The sequence below is a fragment of the Phalacrocorax carbo genome, chromosome 13, assembly GCF_963921805.1.
Source record: "Phalacrocorax carbo chromosome 13, bPhaCar2.1, whole genome shotgun sequence".
NCBI classification, from domain to species: Eukaryota; Metazoa; Chordata; class Aves; order Suliformes; family Phalacrocoracidae; genus Phalacrocorax; species Phalacrocorax carbo.
Window position 1 is genome coordinate 17,631,907 of NC_087525.1, and position 25,070 is coordinate 17,656,976.

The 25,070-nt window shown below is 48.9% G+C and overlaps 1 protein-coding gene across 1 annotated transcript in view; it reads left to right on the plus strand.

Annotated features, from left to right (window-relative positions):
• The window catches only part of LOC104052930 (dual specificity protein phosphatase 13B), a 19,214-nt gene extending 3,891 nt beyond the window's left edge, over window positions 1-15,323 (plus strand). Inside the window, exons 4-6 of the mRNA XM_064464945.1 lie at window positions 11,562-11,767; window positions 12,884-13,104; window positions 14,240-15,323. Of these exons, the coding sequence (XP_064321015.1) occupies window positions 11,607-11,767; window positions 12,884-13,104; window positions 14,240-14,466 (609 nt within the window). The 5' untranslated portion in view covers window positions 11,562-11,606 and the 3' untranslated portion in view covers window positions 14,467-15,323. The remainder of the gene's footprint in view (window positions 1-11,561; window positions 11,768-12,883; window positions 13,105-14,239) is intronic.
• The last annotated feature ends 9,747 nt before the right edge of the window (window positions 15,324-25,070 follow it).

Here is a 25,070-nt window from a genome sequence, read left to right on the forward strand (position 1 = left end):
GCGTCTGACAGACCCAGAAATAGAAGAAAAGGGCCCAGCTGAGCTGACCTAGCTCTGGGCTCCTGCATTTCAGACCAGATCTGATCTTTTGGGTTAGGACCAATCAACCCAGCCTCAGCCCTCACTTGTGGCAAGGGTCAAGAGTAAGTGGCAGGGGAGGAGCAGAGTTCAGGGTAGCCTGATCCGGCACCACAGCTGCAGTTGTCTCAGCTGCGCAGGAGCCTCCTCGCTCCTGAGCTCACCTGCGCAATGATTTTCCCCTCTCAGGTATATACACCTCGCTCAGTAGAACAGAAACAGAAAACTTTGCAAAATCCTTTCCTCCCAGAGCTTTCAAATTCTTGGACAGCCCTGATTCGCCTTTGTTTTGGGGATAAACTACCTGTGCCGAACTGTTTCCCACTATTGTCTTTGCTAAAAAAGACGGCAAATTAACATTTGGAGTTAATGCTTCAGTGCTGAAAGGGGAGGATTTTCATTTCAGGCATGGAAGGGGAACAGATGTCTATGGAGTGCTGTTTCCCCTAAACATGCCTACTAAAACTTCAGCGTGTGAAGGCTATGTGCTTGCTCACCTCATGTCCAGAGCAGGATTAAGCATACCCTGGAGGTGCTTTGACCTAGATGATCAGTTGTTGGAAGCCTGGCAAATGACTCAGGTTGTAGGATGTCCTGGACGAGACAGATTCAAAGTAATTTTGTTCTCTGTTAAAGCTATTCATTTTCAGGAAGGCTTAATCTACTTCTGAATAGCAGGTGGGACCCCATCACGCAGAGGTGGGCGGCCAAAGGGCAAAAGAAAGCTGCTGGTTGCTGGCAGTGCTCTTGTGGTGTTGCCAGCGGCCTCAGAGCTTCTATCGCTCACCTTCCCTATAAGATGAAGCTGATTCCTGCTGCTAACCGCAGAACCAAGCTGGGAACAAAGTCATTTTACCAAAAGCAGCAATATAAGGAAAAATACCTTAAAGCGCCAAGTAGGATCAGAATCCTGAGGGCACTGGGGTCTGTGTTAGCAGCATCTCACGGGGCAAGGGTGTTCCTGCCCAGGTGGTGGGTATCCATATCATCAGTAGTTTTCCCTCATTGTCACAACAGCTGACAGTTGCTTTAAACATTTTTCTTCTGCTTCTCCACTCCTGATCCCTTGTCATCCTCCTCCTTGCTGCCACTGTGAAAGGAATCTTGAGTCATGGTGACAAATGTATTCCCAGCCCGGGAAGCACATGCTGGATGTTTGGTGCCTGTGTTCTAATCACTGTTTAGTAATGGATATTGTGCACACCTTGTTGAAAATATGGGCAGAAGAGGTGCCAAGGCAGGTTACACCTGAAGGTCTGGCTAGTCAATCATTCCCCATCAGCCCAGAGCAGAGTCTAGGGGAAGACAGCGTAAGAAACAGGGCCTGTGCAGTGCTGCCGTTCCAAATTAACTCCGACCGGCTAATAAGCGCCTGATAATTTTCACTGATGTCCAACAACCTTGGCCAGTTTTCTTTGGTTTTCTTCTATTTTTAAGAAGGATTCAAGGGAAGCATCACCCCAGATGGGGAGGAAGAGTCAAAGCCTTTGGTTAACTCAAAGCCTCCGACCTGTCTGATTATTGTAGATAATTTGATATATACACTCAGGTCAATACAAATTTAATCCTTACAGTACATTTCACATTCTTCATCCATCCAACCAGTGCAGTTCATTGTACATCAGTAACAGCTCCCTCTAAAAGCCAGTCATGACTATACTGTGTGTTTTTTCAATCATTCAAGATTGCTTTCTTCTGCCATCTTCTGGCAATATGAAAAATCGCAGTGTTTCAGTAACGGCAGTGTTGCTGCACTGGTCTAAGGCAAGAGTTGTCAGTAAAGACAGTGTATAATTAGATCAGCTGGCATAATTGGGAAAAAAAATAAAGCCCTTCTTGTTTATTTAAAAGCTTTCCTAATTCTTCCAGCTCTACCAGTTGATCTAGTACCAGGGGCTTGGGGGTTATCCCAGGGCAAGATGTCTGTTTCGTAGACCTTGTGTTTCCTAAAGGTCTGTAACAGCAAAGGAGTTGCACAATATGTGAGGATTTATCATTTTAAAACAGGACTTCATCGAGTGTACCCTAAATATTTTTTGAAGAGAGTCCTTTTTGCCAGTTTTGCTCTCGGCTCTTCATAGCTCCTTGACAAAAGCCAGCTTTGTTTCCTATCAAACCCCAGGAAGACCTTGTCCAATAGGCATGTAAATATTTTTCCTCTACGGCAACACTATTTCTTTCTGATCTGTCAATGTAAACACCACAAATCATGCCAAACCACCTTGCATTATTTGCTTAATCCTAAAACAAAACATTTTCAGTATTTTGTCAAAAAATTATGTCAGATTTATATAAGATTAAATTATGGTTTGTGGTTTGGGTTTCCCCCCTCCCCCCCTTTCCTTCAGTCACACAGAGGTTCTTTGTAAAGGACTGCTTGTGATCCCCACTCTCCTGTCACAATAGCTTTTCCCACATCGTTTTGCTAAAAATATGAAAGTAACGTATGATAATTTAAAAAGGAAAAAATCCAAAAGGAGAAAATGCCAATACTTTCCCTTAAAATAAACTCAAAATTCAAAGCCAGTGAGAAAAACTACTCACAAAATTCCAGCCTGCAAAGAGAACATAAATAAAAGCTGTTCAGTGCTTTGTTCATTTTCACTAGCACCAGCAAAAATGACTGCTTGGGATGCCAGGCATTGGAGAGGAAGGATGTTAATGCTATTTATAACTCACGGATGGCTCCCATTACCATTGTACCTGAGAAGCTCACAGTCCTTAATGTATTCCTGCTCACAGCGACTTTCTCAAGCGGAGGACAGCCTTCCCAGGGCTGTGCTGGAGGCACTGGGGTTTGCTTTGGGAAAACCGACTGTTACATTTGCAGCCTGTGCTCAAACTGTCTATTATAAACCGCCTCCAGCAAGCACAACCTCCAGCAAGGCTGCACCCCCTCCCTGCTACCTGTGCTTGTCTCACCCTCTTGGGAGCCACGAGGCTGCTGCTTCGCTGGAGGCTCTTCCTCCCTCCATCGCCACACCGGCTTTGGCATCGACCTCAGCGAGCTCAGCAACAAGCAGCATCAGAAAAACAACAGCATAAAACCTGACAAGATAAAGGTGAAAAAAAACCCCAAAACACTCCAAAAAACTTGCTGGCACGTAACAACCCTTGCTCCCCGCCCTGACTGCGCGACTCGGGTGTTGCCAACAGGGTACCTGGGGAGCGGGGCAGCACCCCGCTGCCGGCTCCTCGCAGAGACAGCGCACACGCCTTCCCACGCGCCAGCGAACACAGGACCAGCTCTGCCAGTGACCCTGGGACGGGACACCTCACGGAGCAGCGAGCGAGTGCCCCTGCCCTTGGCCCCTCACCCGTCACAGCCCGGAGAGGTGGCTGCACGTGCCGCCTTACCCCGACCCCGACGAGGCAGCTCCCTGGTTCCTGCGTTCTGCTTCACCGGCTACCCCAACACCAGGAAGGCGCTACAGGAAAACCACCCCCGGTTTTATTTCTTCAAGATAAGAAATTAGGAGCAAATATTCATCAGACACATAACCCAAAGTTTGCAAGAGAAAGTAAACCCCAGTTCTAGGCCTTAGTATCTCCTCTTAGCTGTTCTCATACACCTCATCAGTCAATTCCTTTGATACAAACTATCACCCTACTTAAAAGATGACTGAGTACAAAAACCCCCCAGTATTTTCAAGTGAGCAATTAAAAAATCTAAAGAAAAAAATATCCTGCTCTGCCCCAGTAAAGTACAGTGTCCCTTGAAAGCTCTGCAATTTGCCTGAAAAAGCTTAAGTGTCAAAATAGATCTTCCACTGTAGAGTTCTGAAGTCTTTTTGCTCTTGATTCCACTGCAAAGAGTTTGTACAGCTTTGCCAACCTTAGAAAAAGGTGCCTTTCTCGTATCTACCCTTTCAAGCAAGGCAAGGCAAGGCGAGCACTTCACTGCTTACGTTAGAAGTGCAGGGAGAGGCAGAGAGCTCAAAGAAACCACTGCCAAACGACCGAGGAATATCAAAACCCCTTTGCTCGTGCCTTCAAATATTCTGAAATCTTGCGAGCTTGACATCATTGTCAATTTTGTATTGACAGCAGCAGTCAGAGGGAAATCATTTGAGGAGTAAATCAAGGAGAAGAAAAAAAAAGCCCTTTAATCCACAGTCACACAAATCTATACTGCCTGCAGAAGGGCAAGTGCTCTGGAGCCCCTTTTAATAGCAATATATTAACATCCTTGTTTGTCTTTCCTGAAGCTTGCAAAGCATTCCCCCGCCCCCCCCCCCCGCGTCTGGTCTCTTCAACATCATTTGTGTCAGAACTGCCCGTAACTTACACCTATCGACAGCCCGTGACACCGATGCAATCTCGGCACGGCGCTGGCTGTGACAGCACTCACTGGACTGTTATCAATATCAAGGTCACTTTGTTTTTCTTGCTCTTGCTGGAGCTCCTCTGCCCGCGGGGCACGGGCTGCCCAAGGAAGCTTTCTGAGCTCCTCACAAGGCACAGCCTCTCCGCTCCATTACTGGCGTTATATAAGATTAGAGTGAAGTTTCTACTATTAGAAGCAGTTAGCTGCATCTGTGCGCTCTGATTATAGCATATAGCACAGTTATGGCTGCTGGCAGCAGGACCTAAACCTACAGCTATTTTAATTCAGGGAGAAGGATGAGTGTAGTCAGATGGGTCAAGAAAAACAGTAGTTTTGGGGGGTTTTAATTCCTAGCAGTAGTACCCTGGACAGGAGTGCCCCAGAAGAGAATTAAAGGGGGAAGCATCACCCTAGGCTTCACAGATATCCACAGCCGAGTCGGAAATTATGGTAGGAGCCTGTGGAGGGCAGCGCTGTCTTGCTGGGGATGGTACATTGAATAGCTCAGAGATGCCAGCTCATAAGGTAATACTTCTCTTTTTTTTAATCTCCTTTGAATCTGAAAGCTGCAGATGTAAAAGCTGTCGTCCTGCCACAGCTATGGCCTGTCACTGCAAGCAGGACTCCCCGGTTTCCCACCCGCCACCCCCATTCTCCAAGCATCCCTTCCTGCAGCGTCAGGCCTGAGTGGGCAGGTGCCTCTTCCTCGGATGCGTGGCTCTTAAACAGGAGGCTTGGGGGAGGCAGGATGGGGCTGGGGGGCTGGAGGCAGCATGGAGCTTCTCCCCCCTCCCCTTAGAAACATATGGTCTTGGGAAAATATGTGCAGATCGGTTCTATTGCAAAGCAAATGAAATGCTCTCCGGGAGCGCTTCCATGAGCTAGCAATAACAGCCTCTCCCCAAAAACCAGTGGGGCACAGGTGAAGCTCCTGAATCCTGAAGGCAGGGCTGTGAGCCTGGCTTGGCTCGTTGGGGCTTGCCCTGCCCAAGGGCGAGGGTGGCTGCGTGACCTGGGGTAGGGCTGCTGGAAGGGGCTGCGTGAGAGCGAGCGGTGGGCGGCCTCGCTGGGGCTCCCCACCTCACTCAGGAGCCCACCTGAGCTGAGACACTCGGGCTTCATCCCCACCTGCGCTACCTCACAGCGCTGCCCATGCCTGGCCAGGCACCCCCTTGTCTTCCCGCTTCACCTGGGATGTGCCTCACCACCCCGGGCTCTCCTGGCTCCCCAAACCCCTGGCCGAGGCTGGGTACCCTCGCCTGCCCACCCTCGCCTGCCCTGCCCTCTCTGACCGCCCGCTCTCCTGCCACAGCCTCGCACATCCCTGCCGTCCAGGTGCTCGCAGCTCCTGCGCAGGCTGTCTGCGCTGCGGCAGCCCCTCCAGCCCCGGGCAGCCCTGGCAGGGACAGGAGGGCTCCCGGGGCAAGTTTGCTCCCCGGCCCGGCTCAGGTTCCTCGCAAGCAGGGGTTGGTACCTTCCCGCTCAGCTTGGAGGAGTCAGAGGGCACCGTCACAAACGCACCGAAGCACCGCTCACGGGTGTGAATGGAGGTGCCAGGAGGGAGGCCAAGCGGGGCAGAGGGGTGAAGACTGATTTTCTCCCACCCAGTAAAACACAGCTGCTGGCGTCAGGCGAGGGGCATCTGTGAGCGGAGCTGAGCTGAGCTGAGCGGGTAGCTGTGGAGAAGGCTTGCAGGGCTGCTCCCACTCCTTCCCAATGCTGTGGTTAAAGAGAGGGCTGTGTTTTCCAGAGCCCTCAATCTGGCATCTTTCCCAGGTAGTAAATTCTCTTAAAAACCGAACCAAACAGGGCTTTAATTGTACATTCTGCTTTTCTCTTCACTCCGGAATAATGGCAATGGCATTAATACAGTGCTGCATTGAACACGTACCCGCACTGAGGCCGAGGGACCGATTCTGCTTTCCATTATTCAGGGGCACTGCCTCTGGTGAGGCAGATCAGGGTTTAAACAGCGAGCAGGAGCAATGAACTTCTACTGTTCCCTGCTGTTTGAGTGTGGGCAAAATAAAAGGCTATAATATATGATGCAGTCAGCCAAGAAAGCAATATTGCTCTGCCATGTGCACGGTCTACACCGAGACGAGTCCAGGATCTCATTTCTAAATTCCCATAGGTGCCTCATTTAAACCATCAGCCATAACCTGCTTCTCATTTTCAATACCACTTGGTATTAGAGCTGCAGTGAACTGCTGGTGAGAGATTCTAATTCCTGCAAACAAGCCCCTGTAGGCTTGCAAGGAAAACAGAGAGTTCCCCTCTCGGTTGCCTGCTAGGTTCCCATCTGGCTGTTTTAACTTTGCTATTGCTTTTAAATGTGCCTGTTTCTGCACACGAGGCTTTCAGCTCTACCTCAAGAGACTCCTGGGTTCTCTTAGCATCAGATTCTGGCCAAAATGTAGAGACACAGATTGGGTCTTCTTAACAAAAAGGAAGATCAGATTTCACATTACAGTATCTGAAAGATTAATTCCACTTACATGATCATTTCCCTGTGAACCACACTTCTTTCCATCTGGATTTTTCCATCAGGAGGACAAAGAGCTGTAGTGTTAAGCACTACCTGAAAGAAAAGAGCAAGGAGTGTAAAAGATGAGTACAGAGATGCTTGCTGAGCGAAAAGAAGAAAAAACAGAGTAAAGAGCAATTGCATTGAGAGCCTTCTATGTTTTTCAGGTTTTCATGTGAATTATATTCTGATCTCATGCTTTGGTATTTTGAACCGTTTAGCTTGCAGGTTTTGATTCCAGGTATTCAGGATATTTGGATGCAGGAGCTTTCCATATCACGTTGCTGTTATCTAGCGTTTGCGTTATTGTAGTAACCACAGGTCCAGTCAGAATCGCCCTGCTGTGCCTGAGGCTACCAATAATCTCCTGCAAGACCTTGTTATTGAGAGACACCTGTCCCCATCCGGGCTGCCGTCATGACCACGAGCAGCGCTGTGCTGGCGAGGAAGGTGCTAGCAAAAGGGACAGAGGAAAGATGACCTGGGGCCCGACTAATGCCCTGCCTGCTCTTGGCACTTCAGACAGTCATTTAATCTCTCCACAGCTCAGTTTGGTCTTTAGGAGACAAGGTAATAACCGTGGCAAAATGGCAAGAGGCTTTCCCCCGCTGCAGCAGTGAGAATGGGAGCTGGGTGAATAAGCGGCTGCTCAGTTAGTTTGTGTTCATTTCTGGTTAAACAAAACATGTTTTTCTCAACCAGGAACAAGCTGCTTCATCTTGTTTTAATGTTTTAAAAGATTTTCTGCAATGCTAAAGTAAAATTCCAAAACAAAAGTAGCTTTGAATAGAAAAATAGAAATGGTAATTTGTGTTTTAAATAACAAAACGAACTATTTTGAATCTACAATATTGGAGTGTTTGTGTTTTTTCCAGAACTTATACCGAGTTCTTTTACTGGAATCTGCAAATGCAACACAAATCTGTTAAATGCTTCAGCCAATTCAAGTCAGTGGGGGTTGTGCCTTTTTTTCTTTTTCCTTTTTTTCTTTTCTTTGCCAGAAAAATCCTCAGTAGAAAATGGCAATTGTTTCCAGTGTAGGAAAAGATAAAAAAAAAAAAAAAAGAAAAAAATAACAAACCCAAAACCTTGCAGACTGTGGTACTCAAGTGGCTGGATACATCAGGGAGACGCAAAGCTCGGCTTGGTTGCTGCCGACGCGGTCCTGGAGCGGCCGAGTCGCTCGGGAGCCGCACCCAGAGCGTGCGGGTGACCCGCAGCCCCCCGCGGGCGCTCCCTGCAGCTCGGCGGGGCCGGCCCCGCAGCCTGTGCCCGCCGGGACCCCCGAGCCCCCGTGACACCTCGAGAGCGACTCGGGCTCCACAGCTCAGAGCCGGGCAAGGCCCTGGCCATTCGCGGTGCGCCCCGAGCTCTGGGTGCCTGGGAACTGGTGCTTAACTACAGAATGGCATTAAAGCTTGTGCTGCCTTGTGTTCTCCCAGGAAAGCAAGGAGGGCTGATACCTCTGGACTGCCCTTAAAATCTCTGTCCAGTCTCAAATGTCTCCTATAGGTAGAAGGCTTTTTTTTTGTTGCTGTTATTTGGTTTTAACCAGAAGAAAGAAAAGGAAAAGAAAGGTAGAAAGAAAGAATCTAATTAGATAGTCTTTAGGTACTTCCAGGCTACGGTTTACAAGAAAAGTAATCCTATCCAACTTGCATGGTCTAGATCTCTGCAGACAATGTTAGTGACCTTGTAAGACAGAAATGTTTGTTTTCCCAGTCACAGGGGCTCCTGCCCTCCTGCAGTCACTGCCTGTTTCCAACTAAAGCAGCTTCTGGGAGCCACCCAGAGGGAGAAGCTCAGACAAATGTGATCAGTGGCAGCGCTTTTGCTAGCTCTGCAGTACCTTAAAGTGGGGTGCGGGGGGGACGACGATGACACCCTCAGCAAAGTCCCTGGCCTTCAATTAAAAAATTCTTATTACTTCCCTCATTAGTCCAATCATCTGGTATAGCTATTTTCAAGCTTACCCTGAAGGCCCCGCAGAGCAATTCAATTTCAAGGCCAGAGCAGCGCAGGACAGAGCGGCGTGCTCGGGAGGAGCTACGCTCCGCGTCGACGTGACGCGCTCACTTGTCTGGCATCAGTCACGTGAACTAAACGATGTTGACGCACTTTTTGGGAAGAGGATTGCTGTATGAAAGGGAGCTCTGTTGCAAAGCACCTCCCTGGCTGGAAAGGCTGGAGTCGCCTGCTAAGTTTCACCCGCACCAAAACGACTCAGTTCTTGCAGAACTTCCTCAAAGTCAGGTCTTGAACAAGAGGCCTCGCAATGTAATTCCCTCTGCTGGTCATCCCTTTCCCTCGCTCTGCTAATCACCTCCATTACTGTAACTAGCTGACAGGCTACAACAGAAGCTCAAAGCAGTGGGGGCTAGGAGAACTCAAAAGTTTAGTGCCCATCTGCTTACCTCCACAACTTCAGCCTTTAAACATCTGCAGTGATTGGGAGTCAGCCACCCTCCTTGCAAATCAGCCTGTGGTCTTATGAATCTCCTGATGTAGAAGCTGCATTATCTTTTTCTTGATTTCCTTTTACTGCTTCAGCTTAACGTTCTGTGTCGGTGAAAGTACAAACAGGTCATCATGACAATGCTGGCAGTGGCTCTTGAGCACAGTGCATGACTTTCGCAAGGCAGTAAAACTTGGAGGGCAACGCACAATATCTTTTTCCGCGCTATTCTTCACGCTAATCTGTGCTGGGATTGCACAACATTCTCCTTTACCAAAGCTCTTGGTGCTGCGTTATCTGCCCTGAAATATTTGTAGGCTTTTATCCCTATGTTCCTCTCTACTTCCCTGCAGTTCTTTTCTTTCCTCATTAAAAGTAAAACCAGTCAGCTTTTTTTCCCATCTCTCCCATCATTTTTATTGTGCTTTTCATATTTTGCTTATTAAGTAGTTACCCTAGGGAGACTTCCTTTTTATTGGAGCGTACAAAAAGCTATAACTGCTCTTAACATTTGTGGAGAGGAGGAGGAGGAAGGGGGCAGGAGAAGAAAATTTAGGCTGAGATCACAGAAATGTGTGGTGTGTTCAAGAATACGCCTTGCATCATCTCTACTTATTTTTCCATAAGCAACAAGATATCCTCCCCGGCTTTCTGCTTATTCCCCAAATCAGCCTGCACTGGTAAAAATAACGTACCTGGACGTTTGGACAAAGTTGTTGCTGTTTTAGGAGCCACATCCATCTGGCGGCTGCTGCTCTGGGGCAGGGAACAGACTAGATGGCTTCCAAAGGTCCCATCTGCGCTTGCTTTCTAGAATTGCTGAGAAAATAAACACGAACTCTAGATTTAGGCATTCTGGCATTAGAGTGAAAGCTGATGCCACATCAGAATAAACACCAGCCACCCCACTTTGGGAAGAGTTCTAGTGGGGCTCCCACATTGATTATGCCTTTAATACCAACAAGCAACCAAAGCAAGCTATCAGTGTTCTCTGGGGGCAAGAACAGCAATTCAGGATAATGAGGTCCCGGCAGGAGAAACGCTCCTAGAGTCTCAGAGGAGAGACTGCTTGGCTATCTTTGAACTCTTGCTCTCGACTGAGCTCTGCTTCAGGCTGGACCGGCTGGCCTGAGCTTCCTGGGTCTAAACCAGCGAAGAACATTGCAGAAGGGATGCCCATGTTCCATGGCACAATCTGTGAGGGAGCAAAGCAGTCCTCGATGGGATTCTCATCAGGGCAACGAAGAACTTTCAGCTCTATAATTTCCCAAAATTCAGACACTTTTTTTTTATTACATCCCAGTAAGAACCCTACCCCTCAGACGAGAGAAACTCTGGAGGCAAATAGCTATCACATTATTTATACAAAGTGGAACAGCTCCCAGAGGAGAGACTGAGACAGACAGACGCAAGTAAACCAGTATAGCTGAGTGTTCAGGGGTATTCACCTGAGAGAGAGGAAAAAACTAGTTCAAATCCTCTCAATTTCTCTTTATATACATACAGACATATATATACATATGTATATACGCATGTGAAAAATCTGTTCATGAGTATACATCTATACCTATGTATGTGTACACATATATTTAAATACACCCCTATAAATGAAAGGAAATTGTACACACATACATTTTATACATGTGTACACATACACCGTATGAATACATGTCTTACACACACATCCTAAGGTTTCCTCCTTGTCCCTAGAAGCTCTGTAAGTATAAGTCAGCCCAATGATTCATTCTTTCAAAACCCTCCAGCCCTAACTAACCAGAATCACGCGTGCACGAACACTTCGGTAGCTCGCCAACATAAAGCACTGGCGCTTTCCTGCACGCGCTCATCAGCGCTATAGCGACAGAAATACCTGCACCTACGAGGTTCAGCCGCTGCTGCACTCGGGTGGCACGGGATGTTCTTTTTCAACAGTGTTGCTTGACAAGAAATTAAATCATATCGTCTTATGCTGCTGCTTTCTCAGGGGATGAATTACATGCCTGTGGAGTCCTACCACAGAGTCAGTCCTGCTCTCTGGATGCTTTTAGCAACACCTGCAGGCCCTGCTGCACACACTAGTTATAATAATGTAATGCTATTTGGAGGGTAATGAACAGGACAACTTTCTAGGGAATATTATTTCTGTATGAAAATTTCCTCTTAATTCATTTCAGAAAAGCTGTGTCTGATACAGCTTGAGTGCGTGCAAGAGGAGCAAGATGCCTCACACCAGAGACTCTTCACCTCCGACTAGCAGCTCAGGGAGCGGAGCTTCCTATGAAACACCAGCACTATCAGACCTCCAGCGGCTCTGCTGGTTCAGAGGAGGCTCTGATAATCACGTGGACCAAGTCTGGCCAAATATTTACCTGGGAGATGCGTAAGAACATATGGTCTTATCATTAAGCTGTTGTCGGTCCCGGGGTGGGGCGGAGGAAGGGATGCGGTATGCTGGGGAGAAGCTTTTGGGTCTGCAGGAATGTTTTTGTGATACGGGCTTCCAAAACCAATAAAGAACCTGGACATCACAAAAAACATGGCATACAAAACGGTGACCCACTCACAGTGTGTCTGAGCTGGGTTTTCTATAGTCTGTGAACCAGACGGATTTGGCAGCATAAGACTTATTCGTATTCTAGACAAAAGTCCTTAAAGAACCCATATTGGTGTCAACTCTGAGATGCATTATCTGTCCTGGAAACTGTGCTCTAAGGCAGCAGAGGAGAGCGCAGTAGCCCTCTCAGTCAAATAGGAGTAGCAGGACCAAGAGCCAGGCAGAGCAGGGCCCAAATGAATTATACAATAGCAATTTTGCCAGTGCAAATCCAAGCTTTCTTTCCAAGATGGTAAAACTGAAAATAACAAACAGGAATTTTCATATAAATACCTTACTCTTGTGACCACTTCTATGTATTGCCATTTCCTTCTGTTTGGATTTCTGCAGATTGCATAGATCACCAGCTCATTTCTCCCAACTCCTCCTCCTCATTAATACATCCGTTAAGGATCACAGTTTCATGGAATAACTTCAGTCCCAGTTTATGGTGGGAAGCGGGAGAACCTGGCTGGTGAGCACGATGCAGCCGCTTCGTGTCCGAACTGGGAACGAGGCGCTGCTGCATCTGCGTGGGTTCTCGCCCTTGCCACCCACGCACACCGTGAATGAGAGATTAGCTCTACAACTTGCTAAACAGCTTTATAAAGGAAAATCTTGACCGCCTTATACAGCAAGACAGGTTCCCAGGGATTAACTGCTAGGAGGCATTTGCTTAACTAGCAGTATCCCACCGGCAAGTCTGCGCTCTTGCTGCTCTGTACAACCCTGCATCACATTTTTCACATGCAAAGCACAACGGGCTTCTCGCCATTTGCCTCTCCGTAAGCAAGCTGCAGTTCCTGCATCCTGCCCTAGCGGGAGCAGGCACTAACTTTAAGCCGTACTATTTTAGCAGAATGCTAGGAGTGTTGCCAATGAGCCCTTCGTGTCTTTCAACAGGTGGGCTGCTAGGAGCAAAACTACTCTTCAAAGCCTCAACATTACTCATATCCTTAATGCAGCAGATGGGCCATATAGCATCAACACAGGAGCCAAATATTACGAAGATCTGCAAATAGAGTACTACGGAGTAGAAGCATTTGATGATCCTTCCTTTGATTTAAGCATCTTCTTCTACGATGCTGCCAATTTCATAGGCAAAGCCTTAAACACTTCAGGAGGTAAGAGGGAGGCAAAGAGAAGCTTCGGGAGGAAGTTTCAACACGAGCCAAACGGCTTCTGCCTGCAGTAACAGGCAGCCAGCAAGGCTCAGATTCAGCATATGGTTCAAGGCGGCACACGGGGAGCCGCGGCGCAGAGGATGGGAGCAGGGCGCCGGTGCCGCGCGCTGCAGGGCAGGTGGCCGTGGGAGCTGGGGAAGGCTGGCTGCCCCAAGCCCAGCCCGGCGGCAGGAAGGGCCAACTCTGCGGGCAGCGCGAGAGGGAAGGGCAGAGGATTTGGCACCTGCGGGTGCTCCCCCACGGGTCCGTCCGGCAGGAATTGCCTCCACGCGCACCTCGCACCCCTCGCACGCCGGCAGCCTGGCGACCCTGCCCCCGTACCGCAGCCCGGCTCCCGCTCCCGGCGCGCTCAGCTGGGAGCCGCGGCGCTTCTGCGCTGGCTTAAATGCTTCACGTGCTTAAGCGCTTCACGGAACTGGAGCTTTATTCAGACTGTCTATTAAGCTAGAGAAGCAGCAGAAGTTAATGAACTAAGTCAAAAACTACGAGCCTGACCCGCAGCCTGCTGAATTTTTGTCAGCAGAGTTTGGATTATGGCCTAGTTATCATAATTTCCATTTGTTCCAGAGTTTGCTCCGACTCTGACTGGCTGCAAGATCTGCTGCTTTCACTGGAGTGCTTTATTAAATCCCCAGTTATAGCTCACACTGGGCTGCTGAGATACAGTAAATTATGAGTCCATTTTTTACAGGCAGACTATCCTACAGAGTTTATGGGACTTGTCAGTGATCACAGTCAGGGCTGGGCCAAAATTTTCTGCCAAAACAGTTTTGGGTTTTTTTTTTTCCACAGAAAAATACTAACAAGGTTAGTCACAAAAAGCTTCTCCTTCCACAGCAAATTTCAACTACTTTAATCTGAGGCCTAAGTTAGGTGCATGAGGCCAGTATGAAATACCACCTTGCCTGAGATGGATGGTATGATCTTACGCCAACCACCCTGAAAACATGAGCATCCGCTAATTGCCACCGTTGTTTTCCCAACTTGTTTCTAATAGTTCTTGCTCTCCCTGCGTCTTTGTCCCTTTAGAAGCACTGAAGCCCCCTCACCTTGCTGTGCTTCTTTTTCCCCGCAGGTAAGGTGTTTGTTCACTGCGCCATGGGGGTGAGCCGCTCTGCGTCTTTAGTGCTTGCCTTTCTAATGATCCACGAAAACATGACACTCGTGGATGCTCTGAAAACAGTGAGTGCTCACAGAGACATTTGCCCAAATTCGGGGTTCCTCAGCCAGCTCCGGGACTTGGACATTAAACTAAATGAAGAGAGGAAAGGAAGCAGAGCATCTGCCACCGAAGAGCTGTAAGAGTATTGCTGAAAGAGAGAGAAGAAAACGTTATTTGAGTTTTCTCCGGCTCTCTTAAATAAATTATATTTGTAAACTAAGGACGCAAGCTTACGATACACCAGAATGCATGTTATTACTAAAAGCAGATTTTACTTGATCTTTCCATTTTGCAAAACCCTCCTAGATTATACTTACGACTGGTTGTGTGTTGTATCCTTCACTCTCCACCTTAAAACACAGCTCTCCGCTAGTTAAAAAAATAAAAAGAAGATATCAGGTTCCACTTCAGAAATAGCTGTGTTTCAGCAGCTAGTGAAGCTCATATCACTTTATGAAGTGTTAGGCTATTTGAGGTGAAAGATGCCATATTATTTATGCTACAATAATGCTTAGAAGTTTTCTTATGAACCAGCCCCCTGCCCATTTGCTCCCCATATCTAAAACGGTGTGTGTTTTGAGACTTGAATCTGGCACTGGTTAGTTCTTGCTTCTACAATTGGTGGAGCCCCTGAGTTGGGGGTAAGGGGCTGTTTACAGACAGAGCAGCTGGGAAACACCACAAGCCACTCTAAGAAATTATTCCAGGTCTCTCTATAGTGTTTTCCCTCTGACTGTTCATCAGATACTCTTTTTTTCTTCTCCACGAAAATACCTTTGTTTGAGAGAGCGCTCAAATATTGTTCATCCTCCCTAGTAAAATTAGTCCAGGAGATGATGTGGAGGATGCTCCTGAAGAGGAAGGTGGGTTCCCAGGTGAGGCTGCAAGCTGCTGCCTGGGCAGTGGGTGCAGGAAAGCATTTGACCGCAAAGTTCAGCATATCCCAAATTTGTCTGACAGTTCAACATTGTAAGACTTGGGAATTTCTTCCTTAAAAATAAAGGTCATTAACATTGCAACATTGTGCTCTGTGGCATTTGCTTTTGTGAGGGGACTCAAGTGAAAACTGAAGGGACACAGGAACGGCAAGGGAGGTGCTGACAGACATCGGGCTTTCATCTTCGTGTCTCTGGGCCACCATAAGAGCACTCAATAGCTACTGTCATCTGACGGATCAGTGCTGCCTGGAAACTATGTGAAGCACATCTGGCTCTCGGTTCCCAGCGGACAAGCACTCGCAGCACAAAGCCAGCTTGGGGATGGCAGTTGTTTGCATTCCTAGTACCAAACTCAGGAATGCAAAGGCATGACTACTCCCCACCGTGTGAGCTGGCTGCTCAAGAACAGCACAGCAACAAGGGAAAACACTCCTTGCTGATCCCAGTGCTGTCTACAAGGCAGGCTTCTGCCTTCAGGACAGACAACTCAGCACCTTTCATAATGCTTTTTGTTGATATCTACACCTGCGATGTGGGCCAAGGCTGTAGGAGCAAGACCACGAAGCAGGGTGTTTGGCACTGAGGACCTGACTCTCACACCGAGGGCATCTTCAGGGATTTTGCTTTGGAGCAACCCTGTGGACTGGGCACCCCTGAGCAGCAGGAGAGCAGTTCTGGAGCGCTTCTTCGCTTTAGTTCCCTGCGTAAGGAAACCTGCTCACGAGCTCCAGGTCAACAAACGCACTGCGAGTAGGAACGGCCAGCTTAAAAGTATGCTTCAGACCCAAGGCAGAATTTAATATCCGTGCCTTGGTTACTAATTAAGTCTAAAAACTGATTCCAACTCACAACCAAGCGGGGAAAAGACCCCAGCGGATGTGGCTGTAGAGATGCCGCCGGCCCCAAGCGCAAGAACCACCTTTCCTTAGGCTTCCCACCTACGGGAAGACCCTCCTCGCCCCCAGCAGCCGCAGCCCTGAGGCCGCCCAGCCCGCTTCGGCCGCAGAGCGAGGGCGCGCTCGCTGCGGGTACGGGAGCACCTGCAAATCAAACGCGCTCCGCACCACAGCCTTCCCGCTTCTTCCAGGCGCTGCCGGGGCGGAGGGGAGGCCTGTCCTCGCCCCGGCGAGGAGCCACCGCGCGGGCTGCGGGGCGCTGCGGGGCCCCGTCGGGAGGGGGGGGTTCCCACGCTGCGACCCGGCCGTGGGGCGGGGGGGGGGGGGCGCTCCCCGGGCGTACCCCACCCCCGCCAGCCGCGGCCCCGGGCGGCGCCGCCAGGGGGCGCCATCGGCCCGGCCGGCAGGGCGCGCGCGGGGCGGGGGGCGCTCGCGGGCCTCGACCCCGCGGTGGCCCCTTTTGTTCCCGTTTCGGGTCAAAACCCGAGGGAAACGGAGCGGCCGGTGCTGGGGGGGGGAATGGGGGTGGTGGCTGTGCTCGGGGGACCCACACCCGCCGCTGATGCACGCGGCCGGGGTCACACCCGCCCCCCCCCCCCCCCCAAACGCATCCCAGAGGTCACCCCATCCCCACACTGATGCACATGGCTGGGGTCACACCCACCCCCCAAAACACATCCCAGAGGTCACCCCAACCCCACACTGATGCACATGGCTGGGGTCACATCCACCCCCTCCCAAAACGCATCCCAGGGGTCACCCCAACCCCACACTGATGCATGGTACCAGGGTGACACCTGACACCCCGCACCTCACCCCCCACAAAAAACCCCACATCCCAGGGATCACTCCAACCCCACACTGATGCACATGGCCGGGGTCCCACCTGACACCCCCCCCCCCACAAGCATCCGAGGGGTCACCCCAACCCCACACTGATGCATGTGACCACAGTGACACCCAACACCCCCCACCCCCAAAAAAAGCCCAACACATCCCAGGGGACACCTGAGCACCCAGGCTGATGCACGTGGCTGGGGTCACACCCATCCACCCCCAAAACGCATCCCAGGGGTCACCACGACCCCACACTGATGCACACTGCCAGGGTCACACCCGAGCACCCCACTGACACCCGCAGCAGGAACCCCAACTGCCCCCCTAACATGGTTGGGCAGGGGGCTAAGCCCAGCCTCCCCCAGTTGCTCACATCTGGGGTAAAGCGCAACCGCCCCCCCACCACACGCACAGGGCGAAACCCCGGGTCTCTGGTGCAAGCCGCAGGCACCCCGGCACCCTTCGCCACCTTGGTGCAAAGCCTGGCATCGCCGCCTGCGCGGCAGGCCCGGCCTAACCCCGCGCAGCCCAGCAAGGCTGGCCCGGTCACATCTGCTGGCACCACCTGACGGCCGGCCTCTGTCAAAACTCAGCCTCCCACGGCCGCTGCCCTCCAGTTGCCTCGCTCTGGCTGATGCTCGCAGGTCCAAAGAGAGTAGGGGATTATGGTTTATAATTAACGCAATTAAAAATAGTCTTTGAATAAGCTGAACACAGAGAGGCTAGAAATCTGTTGTGCAACTGGCACGTTAGGAGGAAACTAAGTGGTATTATTCAAACAAAGGTAATCCAACACACCGCAGCGCGGGAGCTTCGACTACCAGGCAAGTACTTTTAAGCTTGTTTACAAACCAACCCCCAGTGAACTCAATACATGCAGTGAGCAGCATGAACTTAACCACAGCCAGCTCCGCAAGCAGTGAGACAACTGCAGGGCTAGGCCAGATTACCGTCTCTGCCTTTGTACTCAGAAACTCCAATATTTGTGAAATTCTAGTTTGCTTTCCAGCTGGATTCCCAGGCTGAGGATCTCTCACTGAAAAAGATGCTTTGAGGGGTTTGTGTTTTTTAAAATACCAGTCTGGCTTGTATTTAAATTACTTACAGATCTATCTTTAAGATAATAGCCGTGAAACACCGTATCTGGGTTTCCTTCTTCTCAGCTGATGTTCACAAGAGTCAGTCCTGGGAAGGAAGAAACCGGCCAGCCAGTTGCACTGGAGAAAATGTGAAACAGACTATGAATAAAATGGTCTGCAGTTCAAACACAAAACCTGGGGGAGGAGAAAACAAAGATTAAGAAGTTTGAGAGGGGTAGAGGGGGATTTTGGAGTGGGTTTTTTTGCCTTTCTTTTTTAATACAACCTCTTTATAGTTTGGGGCTTCTACAGATTATTTATAACTAGGATAGAATTTTCAGACAGAAATGGGAATTTTAATATCAGGAGCCTTCCTCAGAACATTTTTATTGAGGAAATATGTTTGTATGGCTGAGGAAGCCATCGGGATGCTTGGAGTGAAAGAGTGCAGAAAGAGAAGACTGGGTTAAATTAATTCCTGCTAAATACCTACCAGCAGACTTGCTGTCTATATGGGGAGCTGGAGACAGAATTGTACCAGGGTAAAAAGGATACTGTGTCTATTTATAGCACTGCCTTCAACACCGTAGGAATTCAAAGGAAAACTCCAACTCAGCACACAGTCTTCTCATCATCTGCTTCTGTCAAGATTAAATCAGGGCTGAGATCATTCCCTTCCCCTGCAAATCCCTGCTAGGAAGGATCTGCTCCTTTCTGCAAGTAAGGAACTGCCAGGGTACAAACCACTCCAGAGCTCGCGCGGTGTGGGCTCTGGGAGCCATCACCCAGCCAAATGTCACCTCTTTCCTCTTGGGAGTCGGAGGAAGGGGAGAAGGAGCCTCACAAGCCTCAGCACTTGAGCAGGGAAGACGGAAGGTGCGTCACCTTCTCTGCATCCCTCCTCCCCAGCCCTCCCCCTTACGCCAGCTGCCCTGGGGCACTTGCAAACACACGGGGAGCTCCAGCACACCCCCAGTGCCAGGCGGCAGGGAGGGGAGGAGGAACAGGGTCCTGGCACCCGCTCACGGCCACTCGTGGTGCCACTTACTGAGATGAGGCCCCTACCCACAGGGGGTGTGCCCCTCTTGCCACTCGGTGCCATCCATCTCTGGAAGGAGGGGGCTCCGGTAGGTGCGTGGGGCACCTATTTATGGGTAGAAATTGTCTCTGAAGTTAACAATACAACTGAGATCAGCCTTGGAAAAGATATTAGCAAAAACCTGACCACCACTCTAAAAATAAGGCAGGCTCCTGGAGTTCCTTAGCTCCACTTCTCTTTTAGCATCATGGTGCCTCAGATCTTTCCTTCTCATCTTCCACCTTCCAGTTTCTCTTTAATAAGAGCTGCCCTTTTGTTCTTCACAAGGCACTACCTACTCTACTCTCTCAGTGCTTCCCTTTTGTAGTTCCCTTATCAAGCCCTCTGCTAGGTGGGGAGCAGAAGGGGCAGGACTTGGTGCTGCCTTTGAGGTACAGGTAATTATTATGTGCATCTGTTATTGTGGTTGCTTCCTCAACAGGTGGAAAACATGCTGTTCTCTGATAGATTTGCAGCTCTCTGTGCTCCTGCCTTGTCTTTTCTCTAAAGCCAGTCGTGTGGTGTTCCTAAAATAATAAACACAGCCTCACTGCTGCCACAAAAACCCCTGGTAAATATATTTTTATGGGAATGAAATATTAAAGGATTTGAACAGTTATTCACTGGAAGCAAAATATGAGCAGTAAGGTTGGGTAAAGATTCAAAGGCTGGTTCGCTTCCTTTCCCTGGGGCACATCAAGGCTGTACTGTTTGCACTTTAGAGATGGATAGTGGGGAATTACTTAACCCAAAATGATGGAAACAGTTCAGACTATAATAATATAGCATGAGAGTTTCTCACATTACATCTATTCCCCATACTGCTGGCTATATTCTGCCTGCAGATTCACGTGCATTGGATTCTGAAGGAACTGTATTTGAAGCCAAAATGCATTTCATTGTCTTTCTGAAGCCTCTCTACGGTTTAGTTGCTAAATCCTGAGCTCAGGGACGGGGTACAAAGCTTGTATAAACATTTCCCAGTGTCTGTCTCTGTGAGATTCCCATCTGCTGCGTTTTATTTCGAATTTCATCTTCATACTTCCCTAAAAACACAAAGCAAAAACACACGTTTCCTCTGCCCTGGAGTGCAGGAATCACCAAATTTCCCAGCAGGTTCTCTCACAACATACGATGGATCCAAGTTTGTCTGAAAATGCTACAAGCCCTTTGTGGAGTAGAAGGGGAGAAGACCAGAAACGCAGGCCAAGTTTCTGAACGTTAACAAACACCCCCCCACCCCCAAGGGGACTCCATATCCTGTTTCCCCTCTCCCAAAAGTTTCACCTGGCTTTGGGTTTCATTAGGAGAAATACGCATTGCTCAAGTCCAGGCTCTAAGTCTTCAGTTCGTGCTTCCTGCTGACACTGCAGAGACTACGAGAGCCACGAAAGCTGAGTCTGACCTGGGGGCTTCAAATTTACTACAATAGCAGAGCAAATTAAATGGAGAGCACGTTAAGCGGGTCGGGAGACTGTTGTTGACCAACAAATCTTCATTAAGTTCCCGCACCAAGCTGTGCTGCACCTCCGCTGAAACTGATTATTGTGTCTCCATCTGTGTTGCAACTATTTTTCTACCAGGCTTAAAAGAAATTCAAACTTGCTTTAGGTCTAATTGGAAATAAACCACAATATTAATCCGCCTTTTGCCCGACACATGCACCTAGTTTGGAGGTGCTGGTGCACCGTTCAAATGGGCCAGGTTCCACCCTCTCCACCACCAGTTATTCACTGCCCTGGTTTTCGCTAGCTCTTTTATTCACTGCCAGTGTCTCTCACAGACTTTGTTCATTGTTTTATGGGGACTTTCTGGATTAGTGGCTTGCGTTACCAGACGCAAGGTCTGAGATCAGTTCCTGGCGCTGCTCTCCAGACCTTTCAGCTCAAGAGCCACCAGCACAAACCCCAAGAAGTTCATACGACTCGCGCCTCCCCACAGCAAAGCCTGCGCTTGGCCTCACAGCAGCTTTCACGGGATTAGAGCAAAGCCCTTCACCGATACTCATGACTGAAGGGACGTTACCACAGCTGGAGCCTCTGACAGCCCTCCCCTCAGGCCACCACCAGAAATACAGCTCCACAGGTAACACTCAGGTGCCAGGCTCCTCTGCTGTACGGGCTTTAAAAACACTCTGCCTAATTTAGACCAAACAGAGCAAGGTTTGAGGAAATGCAAGGAAAGGAAGGGGAATTAAACAGCAGCACGCAGCATTGCGTAGCTTTAGCATCTGCAGTACGCACACAGCGCAGGATCTTCTGCCACAGACTGTCCTTGCCTTAGGGTAAGGCGAGAAACAATCATCAGCGATTTTTCTTCTGAGTATAAGGTAAAAACCAAAAGGTACCTACAGATACACCTTGGATGAAGGCATTAGCCTTTAGTATCAGTCTTTGCCAGAGAACTTTTATGGTGGCCAAACTACACGTTGGCTATGGAGATTGGCCACACCCCGTACCGTGTTGTCCTCAGAGTCAGGCAGCACTTGAAAAACACAGAAGGGACTCGACCTTTTCTGTACCAAGGAGAAGGCGTGGGCTGTCTATGGGGTTACGCAGGAGCACCCCAGCACGCAGGCTGTTACTGGTTCCCAGCCCTTGGGCACCGCGAGGCAGCCTCCCCTTTGACAAAGCCCTGTTTTGGCCCAGGTGAGACTGAAAAGCGTGACCACAGCAGCTGCCTTCTGATGGGACCTGAGTTGTTTTTTGCCAGTGGTTAATTGGTTTCCAGCTCTAGAAGAAAACGAGTTCTGTTCTTTTTGTACCAGGTGATCTATAACATTTGGGGGCAGATGTTTTTGACTGCTCGTTTGTTTTAGAAATATGGTAAGAGTTAACCTAAATGATTAGAAATACCTGTAATCCCAAGAGCTAACACAAACGCTGGGAAATTCTAGACCTCAAATCAGCTGTGCTACAGAATACGACAAGTTCCTATTTTTTTTTTCCTTCAGCAGGCTTAGTAGTGAGATTTTACAATGAGAAGAAAACAATTTGCTTAGCTGACTTGGGATTTCATCTCCTTCCATTGCATCTCTTAAGACTCTACACCCATCAGCAAGCAAGTCTCAGCTCTGTTCAGTCTCAGTCTGACCTCTGTACTAACTTGAGGTATTGTTTTTAGTTCTCAAATAGTCTATTACGTTATACCCCAAAGGGTCTGATTAGAACTGGCCAGTATTTTAATGATTTATGAGGGGCACCTGGGACTGCATGGGTAGCATACGTGTTGTGTCACTGCAATAGGAGGAGTCTGTATTGATCCATACCAGGGTGCTCCAAGACAAAAGCGTGTCCAATTCCAATAAGCTTTAGTTCACAAACCTGATTTGACAGATGGCCAAGCGTGCACTGGGACTGACCGTAGTTCTCATGGTAGGAATAAAGAAAACAGCTGGATTGCTTCTAGCCATTGCGTTACAAGAGGATTTCCACTCCTTTCTCTTGTTCTACCTTACACAGCTTAAGGAGGTGTTTATCCTTCCTAGCTCTGTAGCCAGAAACCTGGGCAACAGGAGCTTGCTATCAGCTCTGTGGTTTATCTTTCTGCCAGAAGATACTGGTGAGAAATACAGGCTACTGGAACTAGCCTTCCAAACCTCTCTGAGCCCTGCCATGGCTATCACATTGCTAGAAAGTCTCATATCAGAGAGACCGGGGTGAGAGAGAGAAAGATGAAGCAGCACTTAGACAATGGAGTTGTTCTTAAGCCATAATGTCACTGCATTTAATAAGGGATCATGCTATTTTTTTAGGGTATCTCTAAAGAAGGACTTTGCAAGCAGAAAAGAAGGGTATCAGGAGCACAGCATGGTGATACAAGGTTTCTGTGTCCTTGGTTTGATTTTGCATGTTCTGAATCCTGTTTTGAGCACCAGAGGCGAAATCTGCCAAAGCATTCTTAGGAAACCTCGTCCCCCCAGCATGGAAGTCCAGACTTGACATTATGACTTTCACCTCATAATGCAAGCTGCCTTTGACTCACTAGAGGTGGGCACAGCTTTTGACCAAAATTAAACCCGAGGGTGGCTCTTCACCCTGGTTCAGCTACCACTGCAAGTGTTTGGCAGCACCCTGCCCCTGGGATGCCTCCCAGCTCAGACTTGTGGAGAGATGTAGAAAAATCATCCAACTTAACTTTACCATCTCCACCTGTGCAGTAGGAACAGCAGTGTCTTCCTCCTGGGCTCACTGCGATGAAAACTAAAAAAAAACGCATTCCAGTGCTCAAGAAACACCAGGGAAACAGCTGCCTACCTCCCGCTGCTTCCCATCTTCCCTCCTAGCAGGTTGCTCAGCTCTCCTGCTACGCCAGCGTAGGGATATGTGTCTGCTGCCTCCTGTAAATTGGGTAGCATAGAGCTATCTTCGTGGTGATGGCAGGGACCACAGGGCAAGAACAAAGAGCAGCGAAGCTGTCAATGCCCCCAAACAGAACAGACCCAAAAATGAGCAATATATTGTTTTTAAGATAGAAGAACATACCAGAGCTAGTCACAGGGGAGAAGGGCTTTGCATTGTGCCATCCTTTCGGTTAAATCCTTGGAGCAGAAACCATTCATTTGTAGTGGGATTCTTTGAATTCTGAAGCTTGATGTTTCCAGCGCTGGGCTGGAGGACACTGCTGGATTAGTTATTGTTAAAGCAGCCTCATTCACCTTCAGATGTGGCCTGCTAAACTCTGGTGGGGACACAGGACACCGACCTAAGTGACTGCCTTACAGCTGGGGTGCAGTGTAAGGCACGGCACAGGACATGCTTGGCCTCTGAACAGTCATTGCTGAGGCAAGAAAAAAAAAGGACTTCTGCCTCAGATAATTTTGGAGGTGACCTGGGAAAATGAGATCAGGCTAGATTGAGAGTAAGCCTGAAGAGTAAAACCATGGCTGAGAGACTGGAAACAACACCCAAGTGACACTTTTTCTTTCGTTAAGCTAGATGCAGCGTGCCAGCAACCCATCTGTGGCTTTCTTGTGTTGTGTGCAGTTAGAAGTGAGGTGTCCGGATCGACACCCCTTTTGCATGTAGGCAGCATGCAAAAAGAGTAGTCAGGCTGCTTGGCAGCCACAGTTTCACCCCAGAGCCAAAGAGAGGGAGCAGAGAACATACCCTGCGGTGTACAGCACTAACAGGCTCTGCCTCCCACGCAGCGACGGTGCTGAGGTTGAAATGCATCACCGCAAGTGTGAGCCTCCAGTCCACTGGATCAGCTTCAGAGAAATAGGCTCAGCACATTTCAGGCAATCTGTGATTAAACCCAAGCTTGTACCTCTCTGCAGGGTCACGCTGTACTAACATCATCCAGTAATGAGAGCACCGCACACTCTCTGCACTGTAGGCTGCAAATATTGGTAGAGCATTACCAAAAGTCATGAAAAAGCAACTAGGTTTTGTGTTGCTCAGGGAGGGTGAAGGCTTTGGAGTGGTAGCACCAAAACACCAGTGTAAGCCAAACAACCCAGCTGATTCCTGGCACCTCCAAGAGGAAATCGAAGTGGCACACATTACTTCTGATTTACAGCAACCTGCACCAACTCACCACCTTGTCTTTCAGAAACATTTCATCCTTTGGGTTTTTCAATAATCTTCTGAGGGTGCTTCCAGAAGAAAAAAACCCAGAGTTTACCCACTCAGAGTGTACTGGCTTTTGCCTCAGACAAGTAATTCCTGAAGGAATAGAGATAAAGTGATGTAACAACCCTTGTGCACAGAAGAGCCAGCCTTACACAGGAAGGATGGAAATTTAGGTAAGCTTGTCTTCAAGTGGGAGCATAGGGGTAGCAAGAGCATCTCATGAATGTAGCACGTCCAAGAGCTGTTTAGTGCTACAATACCATAGACTGGGATTTTTATTTTCTCAAGAGGGAGTGAAAAATATCGGTACTGCATGGAGGAAGGAGTTACAGCCTGTCAGAAC